The following is a 23,091-nucleotide window of genomic DNA, read 5'->3' as shown; positions in this document are numbered from 1 at the left end:
CATCATTACTTCTGGGATACCAATACCAAAGCTAAAGTACACGGATGACGGGAGGGACAGGCAGGATCTTTATACGGAAGGAACCACTGCCTGAAGAACCTTTCTCCCAAAAACAGCCTCCGAAGAAGCAAAAGTGTCAAATTTGTAAAATTTGGAAAAAGTATGAAGAGAAGACCAAGTTGCAGCCTTGCAAATCTGTTCAACAGAGGCCTCATTCTTAAAGGCCCAAGTGGAAGCCACAGCTCTAGTAGAATGAGCTGTAATTCTTTCAGGAGGCTGCTGTCCAGCAGTCTCATAAGCTAAACGTATTATGCTACGAAGCCAAAAAGAGAGAGAGGTAGCAGAAGTTTTTTGACCTCTCCTCTGTCCAGAATAAACGACAAACAGGGAAGAAGTTTGTCGAAAATCTTTAGTTGCCTGTAAATAAAATTTCAGGGCACGGACTACATCTAGATTGTGTAGAAGTCGTTCCTTCTTTGAAGAAGGATTAGGACACAATGATGGAACAACAATCTCTTGATTGATATTCCTGTTAGTGACCACCTTAGGTAAGAACCCAGAACTACCTTGTCTGAATGAAAAATCAGATAAGGAGAATCACAATGTAAGGCCGATAACTCCGAGACTCTTCGAGCCGAGGAAATAGCCATTAAAAAACAGAACTTTCCAAGATAACAATTTGATATCAATGGAATGAAGGGGTTCAAACGGAACACCCTGTAAAACGTTAAGAACTAAGTTTAAACTCCATGGTGGAGCAACAGTTTTAAACACAGGCTTAATCCTGGCCAAAGCCTGACAAAAAGCCTGAACGTCTGGAACTTCTGACAGACGTTTGTGTAAAAGAATGGACAGAGCTGAAATCTGTCCCTTTAAGGAACTAGCGGATAAACCCTTTTCTAAACCTTCTTGTAGAAAAGACAATATCCTAGGAATCCTAACCTTACTCCATGAGTAACTCTTGGATTCGCACCAATGTAAGTATTTACGCCATATTTTATGGTAAATCTTTCTGGTAACAGGCTTCCTAGCCTGTATTAAGGTATCAATTACTGACTCAGAAAATCCACGTTTTGATAAAATCAAGCGTTCAATTTCCAAGCAGTCAGCTTCAGAGAAATTAGATTTTGATGTTTGAATGGACCCTGGATCAGAAGGTCCTGTCTCAGAGGCAGAGACCAAGGTGGACAGGATGACATGTCCACTAGATCTGCATACCAGGTCCTGCGTGGCCACGCAGGCGCTAATAGAATCACCGATGCTCTCTCCTGTTTGATCCTGGCAATCAATCGAGGAAGCATCGGGAAGGGTGGAAACACATAAGCCATCCCGAAGGTCCAAGGTGCTGTCAAAGCATCTACTAGGACCGCTCCCGGATCCCTGGATCTGGACCCGTAACACGGAAGCTTGGTGTTCTGTCGAGACGCCATGAGATCTCTCTCTGGTTTGCCCCAACGTCGAAGTATTTGGGCAAAGACCTCCGGATGAAGTTCCCACTCCCCCGGATGAAAAGTCTGACGACTTAGGAAATCCGCCTCCCAGTTCTCCACTCCCGGGATGTGGATTGCTGACAGGTGGCAAGAGTGAGACTCTGCCCAGCGAATTATCTTTGATACTTCCATCATCGCTAGGGAGCTTCTTGTCCCTCCTTGATGGTTGATGTAAGCTACAGTCGTGATGTTGTCCGACTGAAACCTGATGAACCCCCGGAGTTGTTAACTGGGGCCAAGCCAGAAGGGCATTGAGAACTGCTCTCAATTCCAGAATGTTTATTGGAAGGAGACTCTCCTCCTGAGTCCATGATCCCTGAGCCTTCAGAGAATTCCAGACAGCGCCCCAACCTAGTAGGCTGGCGTCTGTTGTTACAATTGTCCAATCTGGCCTGTTGAATGGCATCCCCCTGGACAGATGTGGCCGAGAAAGCCACCATAGAAGAGAATTTCTTGTCTCTTGATCCAGATTCAGAGTAGGGGACAAATCTGAGTAATCCCCATTCCACTGACTTAGCATGCACAATTGCAGCGGTCTGAGATGTAGGCGTGCAAAGGGTACTATGTCCATTGCCGCTACCATTAAGCCGATTACCTCCATGCATTGAGCCACTGACGGGTGTTGAATGGAATGAAGGACACGGCAAGCATTTTGAAGCTTTGTTAACCTGTCTTCTGTCAGGTAGATCTTCATTTCTACAGAATCTATAAGAGTCCCCAAGAAGGGAACTCTTGTGAGTGGAAAGAGAGAACTCTTCTTTTCGTTCACCTTCCACCCATGCGACCTTAGAAATGCCAGTACTAACTCTGTATGAGACTTGGCAGTTTGAAAGCTTGAAGCTTGTATCAGAATGTCGTCTAGGTACGGAGCTACCGAAATTCCTTGCGGTCTTAGTACCGCCAGAAGAGCGCCCAGAACCTTTGTGAAGATTCTTGGAGCCATAGCCAATCCGAATGGAAGAGCTACAAATTGGTAATGCCTGTCTAGGAAGGCAAACCTTAGATACCGGTAATGATCTTTGTGAATCGGTATGTGAAGGTAAGCGTCCTTTAAATCCACTGTGGTCATGTACTGACCCTCTTGGATCATGGGTAGGATTGTCCGAATAGTTTCCATTTTGAACGATGGAACTCTTAGGAATTTGTTTAGGATCTTTAAATCCAAGATTGGTCTAAAGGTTCCTTCTTTCTTGGGAACCACAAACAGATTTGAGTAAAACCCCTGTCCGTGTTCCGACCGCGGAACCGGGTGGATCACTCCCATTAGTAAGAGATCTTGTACACAGCGTAGAAACGCCTCTTTCTTTATTTGGTCTGTTGACAACCTTGAAAGATGAAATCTCCCTTTTGGGGGAGAGGTCTTGAAGTCCAGAAGATATCCCTGAGATATGATCTCTAAAGCCCAGGGATCCTGGACATCTCTTGCCCAAGCCTGGGCGAAGAGAGAAAGTCTGCCCCCCACTAGATCCGTTCCCGGATCGGGGGCCCTCAATTCATGCTGTCTTAGGGGCAGCAGCAGGTTTTCTGGCCTGCTTGCCCTTGTTCCAGGACTGGTTAGGTTTCCAGCCTTGTCTATAGCGAGCAACAGCTCCTTCCTGTTTTGGTGCAGAGGAAGTTGATGCTGCTCCTGCCTTGAAGTTACGAAAGGCACGAAAATTAGACTGTCTAGCCCTAGGTTTGGCTCTGTCTTGAGGCAGGGCATGGCCTTTACCTCCTGTAATGTCAGCGATAATTTCTTTCAAACCGGGCCCGAATAAGGTCTGCCCCTTGAAAGGTATGTTAAGTAATTTAGATTTAGAAGTAACATCAGCTGACCAGGATTTTAGCCACAGAGCTCTACGTGCTTGAATGGCGAATCCGGAATTCTTGGCCGTAAGTTTAGTTAAATGTACTACGGCATCTGAAACAAATGAATTAGCTAGCTTAAGTGTTTTAAGCTTATTTGAAATCTCATCTATAGTTATTGAGTCAAGAGTTTCTTCCAGAGACTCGGACCAAAAAGCGGCCGCAGCCGTGACAGACGCAATACATGCAAGGGGTTGTAATATAAAACCTTGTTGAGCAAACATTTTCTTAAGGTAACCCTCTAATTTTTTATCCATTGGATCTGAAAAGGCACAGCTATCCTCCACCGTGATAGTGGTACGCTTAGCCAGAGTAGAAACCGCTCCCTCCACCTTAGGGACCGTCTGCCATAAGTCCCGTGTGGTGGCGTCTATTGGAAACATTTTTCTAAATACAGGAGGGGGAGAAAAGGGTACACCGGGCCTATCCCACTCCTTAGTAATTATCTCTGTAAGCCTCTTAGGTATAGGAAATACGTCAGTACTCGTCGGTACCGCATAGTATCTATCCAGCCTACATAATTTCTCTGGGATTGCAACGGTGTTACAATCATTCAGAGCCGCTAATACCTCCCCTAGCAGTACACGGAGGTTTTCTAGCTTAAACTTAAAGTTTGAAATGTCTGAATCCACTCTATTGGGATCAGCTCTGTCACCTGCAGATTGAAGCTCTCCGTCCACATGTTCTGCAAATTGTGACGCAGTATCTGACATGGCCCTATTATTATCAGCGCACTCTGTTCTCACCCCAGAGTGATCTCGCTTACCTCTAAGTTCAGGTAGTTTAGACAAAACTTCAGTCATAACATTAGCCATGTCCTGTAATGTGATCTGTAATGGCCCCCCTTAAGTACCCGGCGTTACAATATCACGCACCTCCCGAGCGGGAGATGCAGGTACTGACACGTGAGGCAAGTTAGTCGGCATAACTTTCCCCTCGTTGTTTGGTGAATGATGTTCAATTTGTACAGATTGACTTTTATTTAAAGTAGCATCAATGCAATTAGTACATAAATTTCTATTGGGCTCCACCTTGGCTTTAGCACATATAGCACAGAGATATTCCTCTGAGTCAGACATGTTTAACACACTAGCAATTAAACTAGCAAACTTGGAAATACTTTTCAACTCAATTTACAAGTAATATGAAAAACGTACTGTGCCTTTAAGAAGCACAGAAAAAAATTATGACAGTTGAGTAACAATGAACCGGAGAAACTATAAAATCAAATTTTTCCCGGTAAAAAATACAATTTAGCAAAGGATTGCCCCCATTAGCAATGGATAACTAACCCTTAAACAGCAGAAAAAAAGTACAGAAAATAAACGTTTTTTATCACAGTCAAAGCACAATCTCACAGGTCTGCTGTGAGTGATTACCTCCCTCAAAATAATTTTTGAAGACCCTTGAGCTCTGTAGAGACGATCCGGATCATGCAGGGAAGAAAACAGACTTGTGACTGAATTTCTGATGCGTAGTAAAAGCGCCAAAATAGGCCCCTCCCCCTCACACACAACAGTGAGGGAGATCAGTAAACTGTCTTAAATTAAATAAAACGACAGCCAAGTGGAAAAAAACAGTGCCCAAAACAATTTTTCACCCAGTACCTCAGATAAATAAACGATTTAACATGCCAGCAAAACGTTTAACATCAAATAAAATGAAGTGTCATTAGAAAGCCTGCTGCTAGTCGTTCCCACTGCAAGTTAGGCTAAAAGTTTTATGCATACAGTATTATCCCAGTGAAGTGCCATTCCCCAGAATACTGAAGTGTAAATATACATACATGACAGCCTGATACCAGTTGCTACTACTGCATTTAAGGCTGAACTTACATTATATCGGTATTGGCAGTATTTTCTCAGTCAATTCCATTCCTCAGAAAATAATATACTGCTACATACCTCTTTGCAGGTGAACCTGCCCGCTGTCCCCTGATCTGAAGTTTACCTCACTCCTCAGATGGCCGAGAACAGCAAAATGATCTTAACTACGCCGGCTAAAATCATACAAAAACTCAGGTAGATTCTTCTTCAAATTCTACCTGAGAAGGAACAACACTCCGGTGCTGTTTTAAAATAACAAACTTTTGATTGAAGGTATAAAAACTAAGTATAATCACCACAGTCCTCTCACACATCCTATCTATTAGTTGGGTGCAAGAGAATGACTGGGTGTGACGTAGAGGGGAGGAGCTATATAGCAGCTCTGCTTGGGTGATCCTCTTGCACTTCCTGTTGGGGAGGAGTTAATATCCCAGAAGTAATGATGACCCGTGGACTGACCACACTTAACAGGAGAAAAAGGGATTATCTATCTTTTAAAACAATAAAAATTCTGGTGTAGACTGTCCCTTTAAGAATCATAGGAAATGTAGTTCTAAAACAACTGGAGAGCCAAGGTTGCCGACTCCTGCAACTAGGCCACAAACAATCCAAAGCCTGTAGTGAGGTGAATCGCTGAAAATAGTGTTTGATCGGCGATCCCCTTGCATGATGAGAAGGGCTCATCATGCACCAAAAGGTAGGGATGTGCTTGACAAGAACATCTTGTCATGCTCATCAAAGGAGTTAAATTAATGCTCATTATTAACTATGGGTTTAGTCCCAGCAAGATTGAGATACCAGTGAATCAGACTCCTACACTACTTCTAAGACATGACTGGTCATTAGTGAATACACACACATAAATGCCATTCCAGACTAACTCACTGTCTTGCTTAAGAGCAGCACCTTAATGTGATTAACTACTCGCTTGTCTGCTTTGTAGCGGTTAAATGCATAGTTAACAATTCACATAATAACTTGCTCTAAATTTACAGCATGAGTACATTAGCATAGTCCTTTAAATACTTTAAGTTTAAAGAATAAAAGTTATTAAAAAATAACCTCTATTCTTTAAGTGAGCTGGAAGTAGATGGCAGATTATTTAATCCAGGGATGTATAAAGATATTGCATATGTCATAAAAGCATATGCAGAATAAAGCCACTACTGCTGCAAACAGAAGTCCTGGACAAATGCACTAAATAGGTAACATTATCTTGTTTAGTGTCCAGGGCGTGACAAACCCAAGAGCCAGGGAGCCACTAGAATTTATGCCCTGGCTCCAAACTGTTAGGGTTATTCTCCATATATCTATATGCAAATACCACTGTCTGGCTCCTAAATGTTCTTCCTGGATCCTAATCTTTAAAACTGATTTGTTGACCATTGATAATGCAACTTTAGTTATAGGGAATATCTCAAATGGATATTAAAAACAGTGTTCCTGCAGTAAAATGAATGTTAAATCAAAATAAACAAACACAAATTGATTGTGTAAAATAAAGCAAACAACTTGTTTTGTTGCAAAATGAGTACTTCTTATTTTAGCCCCTGCACTCAGGGAACAAATATTCCGCCACTTCTGAGCAAAACAGACTTACTGCCTCTAGCGTTATCTGAATAGTAAAGCAGCTCATGTTACATCTAGAAGAGTTATGACATCAAGCTATAGATTTCTTCCTGCAGAGGCCCCCTTGTAGGGCTGTGACAAAGAAATGGACAATGCACAAATTAAAATAAAAGGTAAAATCCTTTTAATACATATTGCAATATTTTCTATTAAGTATGACCCACTGCTTAGTGTTTTTTTTATTACAACAATTAAACAGACTGTTTCATATCCATTTAAGGAGCAGGAGTAGTGAATACTGGAATAAGTGCATGGGCTACAAAGCTAAAAAAAACAGCAAAATAATTAGCTTGAAGTGGTTTAATGACAGTTACATAAAACAGTCTAAAACATATCTAGGAAAAATATACACTATACCCAGGCGCCTTCTTTTAGCCGGAACACACTCACTTTCGTCTGAAAATGGTTGAAACCTAAAAAGTAAAAAAAGGCAGCAGCATGAAATCTTAGTGATTGCCCTTTTGGCAAGTCAAAACATTGCATCACAAGTTTAGATTAAAGTGATGGTAAAGTTTAGCTAATCAATTGCCACATGTAATTTTCTTTAAAATCTGTGAAAAGGGTTAAATCCGTGCCTATAGTATAGTATGGTTCTAGTACAATGTTATGCCAGCCCACAGGAATGAACTCCCCCCCCTCCACAAATAATTCCAATTAACATCCAGAGTGTGTGCCATATGACATACTCTTCAAGTCTAGCCCTTTGAAAGCCTATGTAGAAAGTAGGTGGGAATGCTCACTGACAGCCAATCAAAAGAGGAAATTAAGAGGGAGGGAGGGAACAGAATATACCAAGTAGCATTATAAATTTTAACATATATAAAAAAAAAAATTAAAAAAAAAAAAAAAGTGGTTTTGCTTGTACGCCAATATATTTTTCATTGAACAAACTTTCTTAAAGGGACAGTATACACCAATTTTCATATAACTGCATGTAATAGACACTGCTATAAAGAATAAATATGCACAGATACTGATCTAAAAATCCAGTATAAACCTTTTCAACATAGACTCACCGAGGTGAAAGAAATCCAGACCGAAAGTAATGCAATAAAAAAAAAAAATATCTTTTATTCAGTAATGCAGGTACGACAACTTATCCAAAAAGTCAAACAGGTAGCAATATCAAAGCCATTTCTGCTGCCATATTGCACAATGTGTTATCAAGGTGTCGTTGAATGCAGAGTATTCTTAGCACTTTATCACCTTGACTAATGTCGAAAATCCGATGTAAATTGTTACAATGTAAAAATGTAGCAAATTTGTTAAACGTTTAAATTCTAGCGAGTCCAAATCTTTCTTAGTAATATTTGTATAATATCCTTAAAGTGAAGGTCCATTTTGATGAATTAGTGCCCGGTTTTAATAAACCTATTAAAAACAAATGTACATAATAGGGAAGGGGCAAAGTCAGGGGAATAGTGGAGGTACTATAAATCACCCACAACCTCAAATAACAAAGAAAACATAGGAGGACCTGTTTACAAGAAACTGCAGTAATGTGCGAGTAATAGATCATAATGGACCAAATGGCCTGTTTGTTAGTTCACTTTGTTATTCTTAGTTTTTTCTTTCCTTTTTTTTTTTTTTTTTTTCTCTTCTTTGCTATTCTTTTTTTTGCAATAAGAATATAAGTTATGTTTTGGTAGTCTTTGATGAGAAACATACCAGGTATGATGTACTGACATTGACAATTCAGGGTATATGAAAAAGATCAATGACAAGAATGTGGAACTGATAATGCATTATTCTAGTTTCTGTGCATCAATGCCTGTGGAGACGATTCTGTAACTAACCGCATAAGACATGTATTCTGTTTGAAAATGTTAATTCAATAAAAACTATTTTAACATAAAAACAAATGTACTTTAATTCCTCAAAAACTTCCCTTTTAATCCTGACTGCCGCTCCAGCCATCGGAAGCCTCTGCAGACGTCAGAAATTACGAATCAGGCTTCCTCCAATCACAGCTTCCCCCTGGGGGAATCTTGGCCTGATGCAACGCTGTGATTGGAGGAAGCCGGGTTCGTCATTTTGGACTCGCGAAGACAGCTTGCAATGGGCGGAGGCAGTGCTGGAGCGTCTGCCAGGATTAAAAGGTACGTTTTTGAAGAAAACAGTGAAATGTCAATTTTGATTAATTAAAGTGCCCTTGTTCTTAATAGGTTTATTAAAAACCGGGCACTAATTCATCAAAATGGACCTTCACTTTAAAGAGTTCATTTAATATAATATTTTAACTGTTCGCTTTGTACATACAAATTTGAATCAATCTGATTGTGTCAATAGGCAGCCAATGCATGAGATAGATTTTAAAATTAAACATCATGATTAGCCATACAAAATAGACACATCTGATTGGTCTAAAATTGCCTGAATAGCTAATTTAACTCTATCCCTGACGAAGTGCTGTAACGGCACTTAACATGTTGGATGTGATGATATATTGTGGGCTGATTCAGTGGCTGTGATATTGCTACCTGTTTGACTTTTTTGTTAAAGGGATACTGAACCTAAATTTTTTCTTTCATGATTCAGATAGAGCATGCAATTTTAAGACACTTTCTAATTTATTCCTATTATCAAATTTTCTTTGTTCTCTTGCAATCTTTATTTTAAATAGAAGACATCTAAGCTTTTTTTTTTAATTCAGAACTATGGACAGCACTTTTTTATTGGTGGATGAGTTTATCCACCAATCAGCAAGAACAACCCAGGTTGATCACCAAAAATGGACCGGCATCTAAACTTACTTTCTTGCATTTCAAATAAAGATACCAAGCGAATGAAGAACATTTTATAATAGGAGTAAATTAGAAAGTTGCTTAAAATGTCATGCTCTATCTGAATCACAAAAGAAAAAATTTGGGTACAGTGTTCCTTTAAGTCGTTTTAACTGCATTACTGAATAAAAGCTGCTTTTTATTGCATTACTTTTGGTCCATTAACAGCTGGATTTCTTTCACCTCGATGAGTCTATGTTTGATTTTTCTATTTTTGAGCAGATTTTCAAAGGGCTATATCCGCTACCAGCTGACAACTCACTCCCACAGCAAAGTAGCCTTGCTGCGCGATCTACGAGGACAGAACTGTCTTACCTGCAAGGAACAGATAACCTCAAATCTCACATGCAGCAAGATATGAGTACAGACTGGTGAGTGAGCGTTTTTATATATATATTTTGCGTCTATTCTTAAGTTACAGACCTAGTGACAATATTTGTATAACAGTTCCTGAATGTAATGGACTTTTCTGTTTGCCGTAAACACATAGGCAAAGGACATGTCACAATAGTCTTACAGAGTCAGTCTATGGACAATAGCTGCAGGGTCTACCTTGACACACATATACGAATCAAATATAACCTGCTAGCAACCTTTGCACTTTAAGTAACAGACACTCAGAAAGTTTACCCTTAGGCTTCAAACATTACACTGATAAAAGCGTTAAAAGGGATAACAGACTTTTTTTCTATAAAATCTTTTAAAAACTTACTTTAAAGCTCCCAGTTTAGCACTGTTAAAAAGGTTAGGTGGGGACACCCACTGAAATGGTCAGGAAAGCAAAAAGAACAGACACTCCCCTCTCCCCCTGCATATGAAAAGACCCTTTACACAAACAGGAGCAAGCTGGACAACAGTATACTTCTAAAACTTTGGGACTTGGTTAGGAGTCTGAAAATCAGCACAATGTTATTTAAAAATAAGCAAAACTATACATTTTTTTTTTTTTTTTTGTAAAAAAACACATGTAGAGGCTATATAAATGGATCATCTACAAAATATTTATGCAAAGTAAAAACAAAATTAATGCTCAACTGATAAATTTATTTCCGGATATGGTGAGTCCATCATCAATTACTGTTGGGAATATCACTCCTGGCCAGCAGGAGGTGGCAAAGAGCACCACAGCAAAGCTGTTAAGTATCACTTCCCTTCCCACAAACCCCAGTCATTCGACCAAAGGAAAATGGAGAAAAAAAAAAGGAGTAACACAAGGTGTAGAGGTGCCTGAGGTCTTAGTAAAAAATAACCGTCTTAAAATAAAGTGCGGGGCCGTGGACTCACCATATCTGGAAAGAAATTAATTTATCAGGTAAGCATAAATTTTGTTTTCTTTCCTAAGATATGGCGAGTCCACGGCATCATCAATTACTGTTGGAAATCAATACCCAAGCTAGAGGACACAGATGATTAGGGAGGGACAAGACAGGTAACCTAAACAAAAAGGCAGCACCGCTTGAAGAACCTTTCTCCCAAAAGAAACCTCAGTCGAGGCAACAGTATCAAATTTATAAAATTTGGAAAAGTAAGAAAGGAAGACCAAGTTGCAGCCTTGCAAATCTGTTCCAAAGAAATTCATTTTTTAAAACCCAAGGAAAGGAGACAGCCCTCGTGGAATAAGCTGCAATACTCTCAGAAGGCTGCTGTCAAGCAGTCTCATAAGCCAAACGAATTATACTTCTCAACCAGAGAAAAAAAAAAAAAGAAATAGCAGAAGGTTTCTGACAATTACGTTTCCCAGAGAAACAAACAAAACAGAGCAGAAGACTGGCGAAAATCCTTAGTCGCCTGCAGATAGAATTTAAGAGCACGCACAACATCCAAGTTGTGCACCAAACGTTGCTTATGAAAAGAAGGATTAGGACATAGTGAAGGAACAATAAATTCCTGAATTTCTATTCAAAACCACTTTAGGAAAGAAACCTAAACTTAGTATGAAGAACTGCCTATCGGCATGAAAGATAAGATAAGGCGAATCACACTGCAAGGCTGAGCGTTAAGAGACTCTCTGAGCAGAAGAGATCTTTAGCAAAAAGAACAAAAACCTTCCAGGATAACAAACTCTATATTTATGGAATGCATCAGCTCAAACGGAGCCTGCTTCAAAACCTTAAGAACAAGGTTAAAGGACCAGTCAATACAGTAGATTTGCATAATCAACAAATGCATGATTAGAAGACAATGCAATAGCACTTAATCTGAACTTCAAATGAGTAGTAGATTTTTGTTAAATAAATTGAAAAGTTATGTCTATTTCCACTCCTCCTGTATCATGTGACAGCCATCAGCCAATCACAAATGCATATACGTATATGCTGTGAATTTTTGCACATGCTCAGTAGGAGTTGGTGACTCAAAAAGTGTAAATATAAAAAAACTGTACACATTTTGTTAATTGAAGTAAATTGGAAAGTTGTTTAAAATTGCATGCTGTATCAGAATCTTGAAGTTTAATTTTGACTTGAGTGTCCCTTTAAGGTTAGTAACAGACTGAAACACAGGCCTGATTCTGACAAATGCCCGACAAAAAGATTGCACGTCTGGCATGTCCGCCAGAGGCTTATGAAGCAAAGTATATAATGAAGAAATCGTACCCTTCAGGGTACTGACTGACAAGCCCTTCTCCAGACATGGCCTCAATAAACCATGCTTAGACAGAACTAAGCGTTCAATCTCAGAGAAATAAGACCAGGGTGAAGGAAGGGGCCCTGAAGTAAAAAGGTCCTTCCTCAGAGACCGTCTCCAAGGTGGTTGAGACGACATCTCCACTAGGTCTGCATACCAGATCCTGTGAGGCCACGTAGGGGCTATTAGAATCACTGACGCTCTCTCCTGCTTAATACGAGCAATGACTCGTGGAAGGAGAGCAAAACGGAGGTAACAGGTAAGCCAGCCTGAAATTCCAAGGGACCGCCAAAGCATCTATCAGAACAGTCTGTGGATCCCTTGACCTTGAACCGTTGGAAGCTTGACATTCTGCCGAGACGCCATCATGGGGAGAGAGGCAGGAGAGAATGAGGCCGGAGTGAGGGTAGGAGACAGAGAAGGTATTAGATGTGAAGGAATAGGGTCAAGTGGGCAGGTAGTGAGGTGTGAGGAAGACAATATGAAAGTCACTTCACTCTCAGTGGTTGGGAGGAGGGTGCAGAGAGGGGGTGCCTGGGAGCAAAGTTGGGAGATTGCAGGCTTGTGTTGGGATGTTTTTCTGTGGATGGTAAGTGTTTTATTGAAAAAGTAGTCAGCCAGGTCTTGGGCACTGAATGCAGATGAGGGGGGGGGGGGGGGGTGCAGGAAGGTAGAGGAGAGATTTGAAAATGGAGAAGAGTCTTTTAGGGTTTGAGGAGTGAGTGGATATAAAAGAGAAGTAGGTTTGCTTAGCTAGGTGAAGGCAGAGGTGTAAGGAGTGAAGAATGGAACTTATAGTGCATGAAATCAGGTTCAGAGTGGGATTTCCTCCAGGAACGTTCAGCAGTGCGGGAGCATTTTTACAGGTGGCGTTTTTGCTGGGAGTGCCAGGGCTGGTGCTGACGGCGTGGGGCTTTGCGAAGTTGGGGCGGAGTGAGAGTGTATTGTTATAGTGGGTTATAGCAAGGTCAGGGCAGAATATCGTCGAAGTGTGGGGGGACGTGTATTTGAATAAGGTTGAAGAGTTGGGGAGGTCTACAGTGTGCAGATTTCTACAGGTGCAGGGGCGAGGGAAGTAGGTTTAGTCTGTATATTAAGATTAAAGGTGAGCAGATGGTGGTCTGAGATGGGAAATGGGTGACAGGCAACATCAGAGAGAGCGCAGAGATAGGAGAATACCAGATTAGGACAGTGATCATTGCCTGAACAATTAATGTATATATTATAAACCACTTGGACGATAGCCCTTACTAAGACTCTGATACTCAGACAGTAGCCAACATCGCCTCACCGTTCTTAGACGGATATCGGAGGCGGGTCATATGACGGGACTCAGCTGCAGGCTAAAAATGTTGCTGCTCCAAAGGAAGAAGGGAGGCAGACACACCTACGCATCAAAGAAAAAGCACGCAGTAAGAAAGTGCCACAGCAACAGTGCGCTCCACAGCCATGAATTAAAATAACAGACCCTGCTCCTTCACAGCAGAAATCAGAGCACGATCGGATGAAATGAAAATGTGCAACAAGGCGCACGTTTCATTTAGAGCTGGTCCTGCGCAGCACCTTAATGATTGACACAGAGCGCTCAAAAGCAGCCGCTTCTCCCGATTAAAAAAATATGAGGGCCAAAAGTGTATAAAATTGTCCCAAGGGTATTTAGCTTAAAAAAAACAAAATAGCCTAATAAGTTAACCCCTTCAATATCAAATTTTGTAAAGTGTTAACAAGAAGTCTCTCTCTCACATACATCTAAGTGCCTGCACCCTGCCTATAAAGATATCCTTACTAAGGATATACTGAGTCCCAATAATTACTGCAGATAATCCATTAAAGTGCCAGTCCCCAGGATTGAAAAGAGAAAAAGGCACTTACCTGCAACTAGCCGTCCGGCAGGAGGACATCTTACCCGGTATGAGTGTAAGCCACTCCTCACAGAGACCTGTAGAAAAAAATCAGAGCAAACCTACTCTGGCTTTCTATATTAGAGCAGCAACATTGTAAAGAACTTGTGAGGCCCAAAGGTCTCACAAGTTTTCCTAACTGCTTTAAAGTCAACACTACTCTACTAAAGAGATTAACGTGGACTACAGCTATACCCAGAACACAGGAAAGATCAGAGCAAACCAACTCTGGCTTTCAAAATAATAAAGTCTTGCTTTAAGTGAAAGAAATCCAATTTTCTTCAGACACCAAAAACTTCACCTCCTCCATTAATAAAGGCAAAGAGAATGACTGGGGTTTGTGGGAAGGGAAGTGATATTTAACAGCTTTGCTGTGGTGCTCTTTGCCTCCTCCTGCTGGCCATGAGTGATATTCCCAACAGTAATCGATGCTGTGGACACACCATATCTTAGGAAAGAAATCTAGTGTATAATGTCCCTTTAAAGTCTGAAATTGGCCATCACTTTAAGAGTAGAAAGTAAAATCAAGGCGTGTCTGATCACAGATGAAAGGTTATTCTATGAGTCAACCACTATTTCTGAAAAAAAATAAAACATTAAAGGGATAGCAAACCCAAAAAATTTATTTTATGATTTGGATAGAACATACAATTTTAACCCCTTAACGACTAAGGACATGCAGGGTACGTCCTCAAAAAAAAAAAAAAAAAAAAAAAAAAAGGCAGTTAACGCCCTACTCGCTTCCAGCTGCTTTCCGGTTATTGCAGTGATGCCTCGATATGGAGGCATCCTGCAATAACCTCTCATGGCCATCCGATGCAGAGAGAGCCACTCTGTGGCCCTCTCTGCACCGGACATCGATGGCCGGTATCGTTGGTGGGTGGGAGCCGACTTGGGAAGCGGGTGGACAGCCATCGATGGGCCCTGTAATGTGGAGGGGGCGGGAACCGCTACACTACAGAAAAAAGTTTTTTTTTTACTATTTAAAAACACATCTAAGGGATCTGGAAGGGGTGGGGGGGGGTGGTCTTGGTGGGGGGGGGGGAAGCCACACTACAGAAAAGCCCAAATATACCTTTTATTTTAGTACTGGCAGAGTTTCTGCCAGTACTTAAGATGGCGGGGACAATTGTGGGGTGGGGGAGGGAAGAGAGCTGTTTGGGAGGGATCAGGGGTCTGATGTTTCATGTGGGAGGCTGAGCTCTACACTAAAGCTAAAATTAACCCTGCAAGCTCCCTACAAGCTACATAATTAACCCCTTCACTGCTAGTCATAATACATGTGTGATGCGCAGCGACATTTAGCGGCCTTCTAATTACCAAAAAGCAACGCCAAAGCCATATATGTCTGCTATTTCTGAACAAAGGGGATCCCAGAGAAGCATTTACAACCATTTGTGCCATAATTGCACAAGCTGTTTGTAAATAATTTCAGTGAGAAACCCAACGTTTGTGAAAAAGGAAACTTTTTTTTTTTATTTGATCGCATTTGGCGGTGAAATGGTGGCATGAAATATACCAAAATGGGCCTAGATCAATACTTTGGGCTACTACACTACAGCTAAAATTAACCCTACAAGCTCCCTAATTAACCCCTGCACTGCTGGGCATAATACACGTGTGATGCGCAGCAGGATTTAGCAGCCTTCTAATTACCAAAAAGCAACGCCAAAGCCATATATGTCTGCTATTTCTGAACAAAGGGGATCCCAGAGAAGCATTTACAACCATTTGTGCCATAATTGCACAAGCTGTTTGTAAATGATTTTAGTGAGAAACCTAAAATTGTGAAAAAATTCTAAAGTTTTTTTTAATTTGATCGCATTTGGCGGTGAAATGGTGGCATGAAATATACCAAAATGGGCCTAGATCAATACTTGGGGTTGTCTACTACACTAAAGCTAAAAATTACCCCAAAAAGCTCCCTGCATGCTCCCTAATTAACCCCTTCACTGCTGGGCATAATACAAGTGTGGTGCGCAGTGGCATTTAGAGGCCTTCTAATTACCAAAAAGCAACGCCAAAGCCATATATGTCTGCTATTTCTGAACAAAGGGGATTCCAGAGAAGCATTTACAACTATTTATGCCATAATTGCACAAGCTAATTGTAAATTTCAGTGAGAAACCAAAAGCTTGTGAAAAAATTTGTGAACGATTTTTTGTATTTGATCGCATTTGGCGGTGAAATGGTGGTATGAAATATACCAAAATGGGCCTAGATCAATACTTTGGGTTGTCTACTAAAATAAAATATATACATGTCAATGGATATTCAGAGATTCCTGAAAGATATCAGTGTTCTAATGTAACTAGCGCAAATTTTGAAAAAAATGGTTTGGAAATAGCAAAGTGCTAATTGTATTTATTGCCCTACAACTTACAAAAAAAGCAAAGAACATGTAAACATTGGGTATTTCTAAACTCAGGACAAAATTTAGAAACTATTTAGCATGGGTGTTTTTTTGGTGGTTGTAGATGTGTAACAGATTTTGGGGGTCAAAGTTAGAAAAAGTGTGTATTTTTCCATTTTTCTCATATTTTATTAAAAAAATTTATAGTAAATTATAAGATATGATGAAAATAATGGTATCTTTAGAAAGTCCATTTAATTGCGAGAAAAACGGTATATAATGTGTGGGTATAGTAAATGAGTAAGAGGAAAATTACGGCTAAACACAAACACCGCAAAAATGTAAAAATAGCCTTGGTCCCAAACAGACAGAAAATGGAAAAGTGTTGCGGTCATTAAGGGGTTAAACAACTTTCCAATGTACTTCTATTAAATTTGTTTCATTCTCTTGTTATCCATTGCTGAAGGAACAGCATTGCACTACTGGCAGGAAGCTGAACACATCTAGTTAGCCAATCACAAGAGACAAAATGTATGCAGGCACCAATTAGCAGCAGCTCCCACTAGTGTATGATATGTGCGTATTCTTTTTTTAACAAGGGATACTAAGAGAACGAAGCATATTTGAAAATAGAAGTGAATTTAAAATTACATGTTCTATCTGAATCATGCAAGTTTAATTTTATTTTCCTATCCCTTTAATAAAATAAAAGGGAATTCAACAATTCTAGAGAAATACAAAAATATATCAAAAAAATACACCCACTCAACTGGCCATTTGGTTCAGTGTTTGTAAAGAAGCTTCTATTTAAAGGGATACTGAACCCAAATTTTTTCTTTCATGATTCAGATAGAGCATGCAATTTTAAGTAACTTTCTAATTTACTCCTATTATCAATTTTTCTTCGTTCTCTTGCGGAGAACTAAGGAGCCAGCACATTTTTGTTTCAGACCATGGACAGCACTTTTTTAGTGGTGCTGTCCAATCAGCAAGGACAACCCAGGTTGTTCAACAAAAATGGGCCAGCATCTAAACTTACATTCTTGCTTTTCAAATAAACATAGCAAGAGAATGAAGAAAATTTGATAATAGAAGTTAATTAGAAAGTTGCATGCTCTATCTGAATCACGAAAGAAAAAAATTGGGTACAGTGTCCCTTTAAGGACACAGCTTCAGTTTTCTCAATTGTTTCATGACGGAATAATTCCATCATTGGTCCTTAAGAGGTTAAATGTTAGTACACGTGGGCAGCATATTGTGCATGCCAGTGTTAATTTCGTCGACTAAAATGACTATAAAACTAAAGAAATTCTGATGACTAAAATACGACTAAAACTAAAATGACATTTTAGTCAAAATACTATGACTAAAACTAAATCAAAATGACATTTTAGTCAATAGACTATGACTAAAACTAAATCAAAATTTGCTGACAAAAACCATTTTATGCAAGTTGTTATAATCAATCCATATTCAATTACTGCTCTTTTGTAAAATTTACGAAACTTCATTTTATTAAATTTTAAGATAGACATGTCATATACCACAACAGTTAAATCTGTTAAATCTGTATTGCATGTTCAAACCTTAATACCATAAATAAAAACAGGTTAAAAAACCTTTACTCTAGGAGTATATAATGAGTTTGGAAGTTCAAGAGCAGTGCTAATATCGTTGCCGAAACGTTTTTGAATCTGAAAAATCAATTGATTCTTCCTATAGAAATAAGCATAAGCCACGAATATGGGTTTAAGTTATGCTGTGCCTGTGCTAGCTGCAGAAACTTTTTGCTGTGTTGAGTTACTTGATACATGTTTTAATTATTAACAGAGAACTGTTAAAGTTTTTATATTGGGTAATATGTTCAATACAGCCAATACGGTTTTGTTTTTTTTATATTTTAAAGTTGCACTTCTGTTTGTTAATGAAACTTGGTTTTATTTAATTGTAAGTTTAATAAAGATGTTACATATCACAACGGCTAAATCTGTGTCTGTATTGCATGTTTAAACCTTAATACCATAAATATTAACAGGTGTTATGTTTACTCCTGGAGTATGTAATCAGTTTGCAAATGATAGAGAAATGCTTAAATAACGTATTACACTTTAACTAAACCCCTTAGATTTTAGTTGACTAAAATCTACTGGAGATTTAGTCGACTAAAATTCACTGGAGATTCAGTCGACTAAAACTAGACTAAAACAATTCAGATGACTAAAATACGACTAAAACGGCATTTTAATCAAGACTAAAACTAAGACTAAATTGAAATTTGCCGTCAAAATTAACACTGGTGCATGCGGACTGCTGCTGATACCATTGTAGGCCTTGTGCACAACCATTATCTGAGTGATAGACACATCAGCAACAGTGGCACAGGCAGCATGCACTTTATCATCCTTGTAAGAGTAGCAAGTCTTGTGTACAAAAGGTTGTCATAACAATTGTGAGGCCAAAACTGTAGAATGTGAAGAGTCCAAAATCATGAAGAAAAAAAAAAAAAATCTGCTAGAGGACGGTTTTCTAATGGATTGCTTATTGATGGGAAATTGTGCCAATGAAAGGTTTAGGGCAGTGCTTTCCAAACTGTGTGTCGGGACACACTAGTGTGTCGTCAGCAGTGTGTAGGTGTGTCCCTGCTTCAGCACAATTTTTTTTTTTTGGTTTCTGACTTTCCACCTGCCTGCTACGCATATAACATGGTCGACACGTGATTGATATCTAGGGGAACACAGATCATCTTAACCTATTGGCGCAGCTCAGTGGGAACTGAAACTATTCCCATTGGCGGCACATTAGCTCCTGACTGCACGTGTAGTCTCCTTAATTGGCTCGTGACTGCACGTGTAGTCAGTAAATGGGAGAGCAGTGTGTTTGCAGCGCGGTCAGTAGTCAGACTCACCGAGCTCTGAAGGTGGCAGCTTAAACGCTGAGCTGAAGTCAGAGGGGTTATTTTCTGCAGCTAGCTCCCAGTAGTGCATTGCTGCTCCTGCTCTTGATATATGGATAGCAAGTGGAAGCTTAAGAAATGCTTGATGATGAAATGTGAGTGTCTTTTTCTAATATTCCACCAAATATTCAGAAACTGTGTTCATCCCATCAACCTCATACATTCCATTAAAATATCAAGTAGCTATTGGTGTTATTAAACTTTTTTTTAATTCTTGCACATACATACTGTTACTTGTAAATATATGTCATTATTAAATAATTCATGTATTTGTCCGTATCTCTTAAAACAAGTTAGTTTAACCTCCTTTTTGCTAGTACAAATGAATTACTGTGTCGCGAAATGATGTAGGTCTAAAAAGTGTGTCACCAACATAAAAAGTTTGGAAAGCTCTGGTTTAGGGGATACCCATGCGCCACAAATGCTCAGCCTTATGATTAGTAGGTTACTGCAGAGTATTCTACTTTATTAGAATGGCTTCCATGTGAGATACTTCAAACAGGAATGCAAAAAGGAATAAAAACCATAGTTTTAAACTTTGAACCTACAGAGCCACCTAAGTAAAACATGTACATAAAATCTTGCTAAAGAATAAAAAAAATTCAAACCTCACACTAAGCATTTAAAGTTGTTAACACACTACAGGTAGCCCTCAGTTTACGCCAGGGTTTGGTTCCAGAAGGAATGGTTGTAAATTGAAATTGTTGTAAATTGAAACCCAGTTTATAATGTAAGTCAATGGGAAGTGAGGGAGATGGGTTCCAGGCCCCTTTCAAAATTGTCATAAGTAACACCTAATACATTATATTTAAAAGCTTTGAAATGAAGACTTTAAATGCTAGACAGCATTATAAACCTAATAAAATAATCACACAACTCAGAATATATAATTGAACTAAGTTAAATTAACAAAAACGTTTGCTAAACAGCATTATAAACCTAATAAAATAATCACACAACACAGACTTCACTTGAATTTCTCTGCAAACTGTTCTTTCTATGCATTCCAATCTGGACTGAGTTATAGACAGGAAAATCTTGTTCCTTTGAAATCTGCTCTATAGCTCAGATCTGGTTAAACTGATTAATTTCAGCTTGCTTGGCTTTACTGCAACACAAGCGGTCAGCTCCACCTACTGGCTATTTTAATAAATGTACTGCTTCTCAATGCTTTTCAATAGCAGTCACATGACTGGAAAAAAAGGTTGTTATTCTGAAACGGTGTAAATTGAACCGTTGTAAAACGAGGGCCACCTGTATATGATCATGCAGAAATATACAGTTTTACATTTTTATTGTAGGATACTTTTAAAGGGACATATACAACATTTTGTGCAGTCTTTCAATACATTAACGCATACAAAGTCTGAAGTTATTAGAACAAACAGATCAACACCTTGTTTCCTGCAAATGTTTTTCATTGGTCAAACACCATCCTCCACTTTCCTTATTTGGAGGAGCCAATCTGGACTTGACTGGAGACAACAAGGCTTGTCACTATCATTATCTTAGCAAAAATTGTTATTGTTTGATATCCCCAGAAAAGGTAAGTTAGAGAGATGTGTTGAGGTAAGGCTTGTGAAGCCTGTCATGTGCTCTCAGTTTTTAGAATTAGAAAAGCCACAATTTTAAAACATAAGAGACAGTAAAAACAGCTAGTGGCAATATTTCAGGGTTTACTCTTCCGTTTGTTCCTGAGAAAGTGCTACCAATGTTTAGCATGGGAAATACTGATATAGCTGTCCTTGGTGCAATGGTATACCTCAGTCATATCTTCATTTTATATGGCAATACAGGATGCGCCCAAGTTGCAACTACACTCCTACATGAAGCCCAAATGTTTTATTTTCATGGTATAGAATACAGCATAACATTTTAAACAACTTTCCAGTCTACCTCGATAATCAAATTTGCTTCATTCTCTTGGAATCCTTTATTCGAGGAGCAACAATTCACTACAGGGAGCTAGCTGATCACATTGGTAAGCCAATAACAAGAGGCATAGGTGTACAGCTACCAATCAGTAGCTAGCTCCCAGCTCCTGAGCCTACCTAGGTATGCTTTTCAACATAGAATACGTCACAAATTAGATAATAGTAACTAATTTAGTAAGTAAATTGGAAGGTTGTTACAATTGTATGCTCTATTTGAACCATTAAAGAAAGTTTTGGGGTTTAATGTCCATTTAAGAACCTGCTCACTTGACAGATTTGCAAGCAGGGCAGGTCAACTTCAAAGCAGAAAAGATATAGAATACCCATGTTTAGTGCATCTCAATCTCGCAATCCAGACAATGTGATAGGATTTTGATTTCAGCAATTGAATAGTTCTTTTTATGAAAAGGTAAAGGATGACAAATATGCAAGCATTCATCCCTTTAATTCGGAAAATAAACTCAAAACGTAACTCAATAAAAAGTTATAATCTATAAGCAAAGCACTATTATTTTGCCTGTTCCTTTAATTATTATTGGAAAGCTTGGATTTTTCAACTTTTCTCAATGAGGCTTTAGTAAATTGTGTGGAGTTCAGAGCCCTGATCCTCATACATGCTGCACAATCACTGTGCAGCAATAAAGAAACAACAATGTATTGCTGTTCTTTTCTTACACTGGTCCTCTCTACATCTTCTGATACATTTTACAACAATGTTGATTTAAAAAGACAAAAAAAGAAAAAAAAACGTATCGAATCCTTAGAATGGGACGGAGGTGTGCTGCAATTATGCTAAAGAGAAAAAAAAAAACACGTCAGGATTACCCACTCGTAGAAAAGTCAGGAATGAAGCTAACAAGGCGACAACCAGTATAAGTAATCAGACGTTCAGAAGATACTCTGAGCTGTGACAAGAAGTTTTCACTACCTCACCTTCTCTATACACACAGATGCGACTATTTAACTATTGGAAACATTTCCCGTAGAGACAGAAAACTCCTCACCTGGAGAACTTCCTTTTTCTATTAGGTGAGGGCGTAAGTCTAGAATTATACGGACAGCAGACTCCTGGAAATGTCTGGGAGTCAGAAAAACGATCCCTAGAGGAAAGCAGAACCCCGTTGGTACCCCGAGACCTTTGCGGACGATCACTAAACAAAGACTGCAGGCTGTTAAGAAGCCATGTAAACATTCCCAAAGGGTCTGTAAATTCCTCACTGGTATCCCCTTGGATGTCGCACGCAAATGAGCTGGAAACCTCTCTTAGGAGCTGCGCTAATGAGGATGCACCATCTGCCATCTTGTTTAAGGGCAAAGCAAAAAGAGGCGTTCATATTTTATAGGATAATTGCTGAAAGGGCACCAATACAATTAATTTCTGAGATGAAAGTGGTACTATGAAAATCTGGATAAATAAAATAAATTGTGTCCGCAATCCGTCAACATTGTATTTGCTATATAGCTGGTAACGAACGTTAGCAACCCGCCATTATAATGTAATTGTCGCATACTATAGAGATTAAGAATATGAAAAGCTATTTTTTAAAGTTGTATTCATATTAAATGTATATTTTTGTATGTGTAGAGTCTGTGCCCATTGAACATTTCATGGTGTGTATTCATTTGCATATCGGGTGATGTTATAAGCATTAACCTAGACTGGTAAAGCAAATATACAATAGGCTCCTCCTTCTTTTAAATTTGACAGTCTTAAAGGGACAGTAAACTTTCATGATTCGCCTAGAGCAGAGC

General features: G+C 39.2%; 1 protein-coding gene across 1 annotated transcript in view; it reads right to left on the bottom strand.

The window, feature by feature from the left end:
* SENP2 (SUMO specific peptidase 2) overlaps positions 1–22,639 on the bottom strand; it is a 162,079-nt gene extending 139,440 nt beyond the window's left edge. Inside the window, exons 1-2 of the mRNA XM_053712852.1 lie at positions 22,344–22,639; positions 7,181–7,203 (exon numbers count right to left, since the gene is read on the bottom strand). Of these exons, the coding sequence (XP_053568827.1) occupies positions 7,181–7,203; positions 22,344–22,639 (319 nt within the window). The remainder of the gene's footprint in view (positions 1–7,180; positions 7,204–22,343) is intronic.
* Positions 22,640–23,091: the final 452 nt, after the last annotated feature.

This window comes from Bombina bombina, chromosome 1 (genome assembly GCF_027579735.1).
Source record: "Bombina bombina isolate aBomBom1 chromosome 1, aBomBom1.pri, whole genome shotgun sequence".
NCBI lineage: Eukaryota > Metazoa > Chordata > Amphibia > Anura > Bombinatoridae > Bombina > Bombina bombina.
Note: the sequence above shows the minus strand (reverse complement) of the source record. Positions and strands in the feature narration are given on the sequence as shown.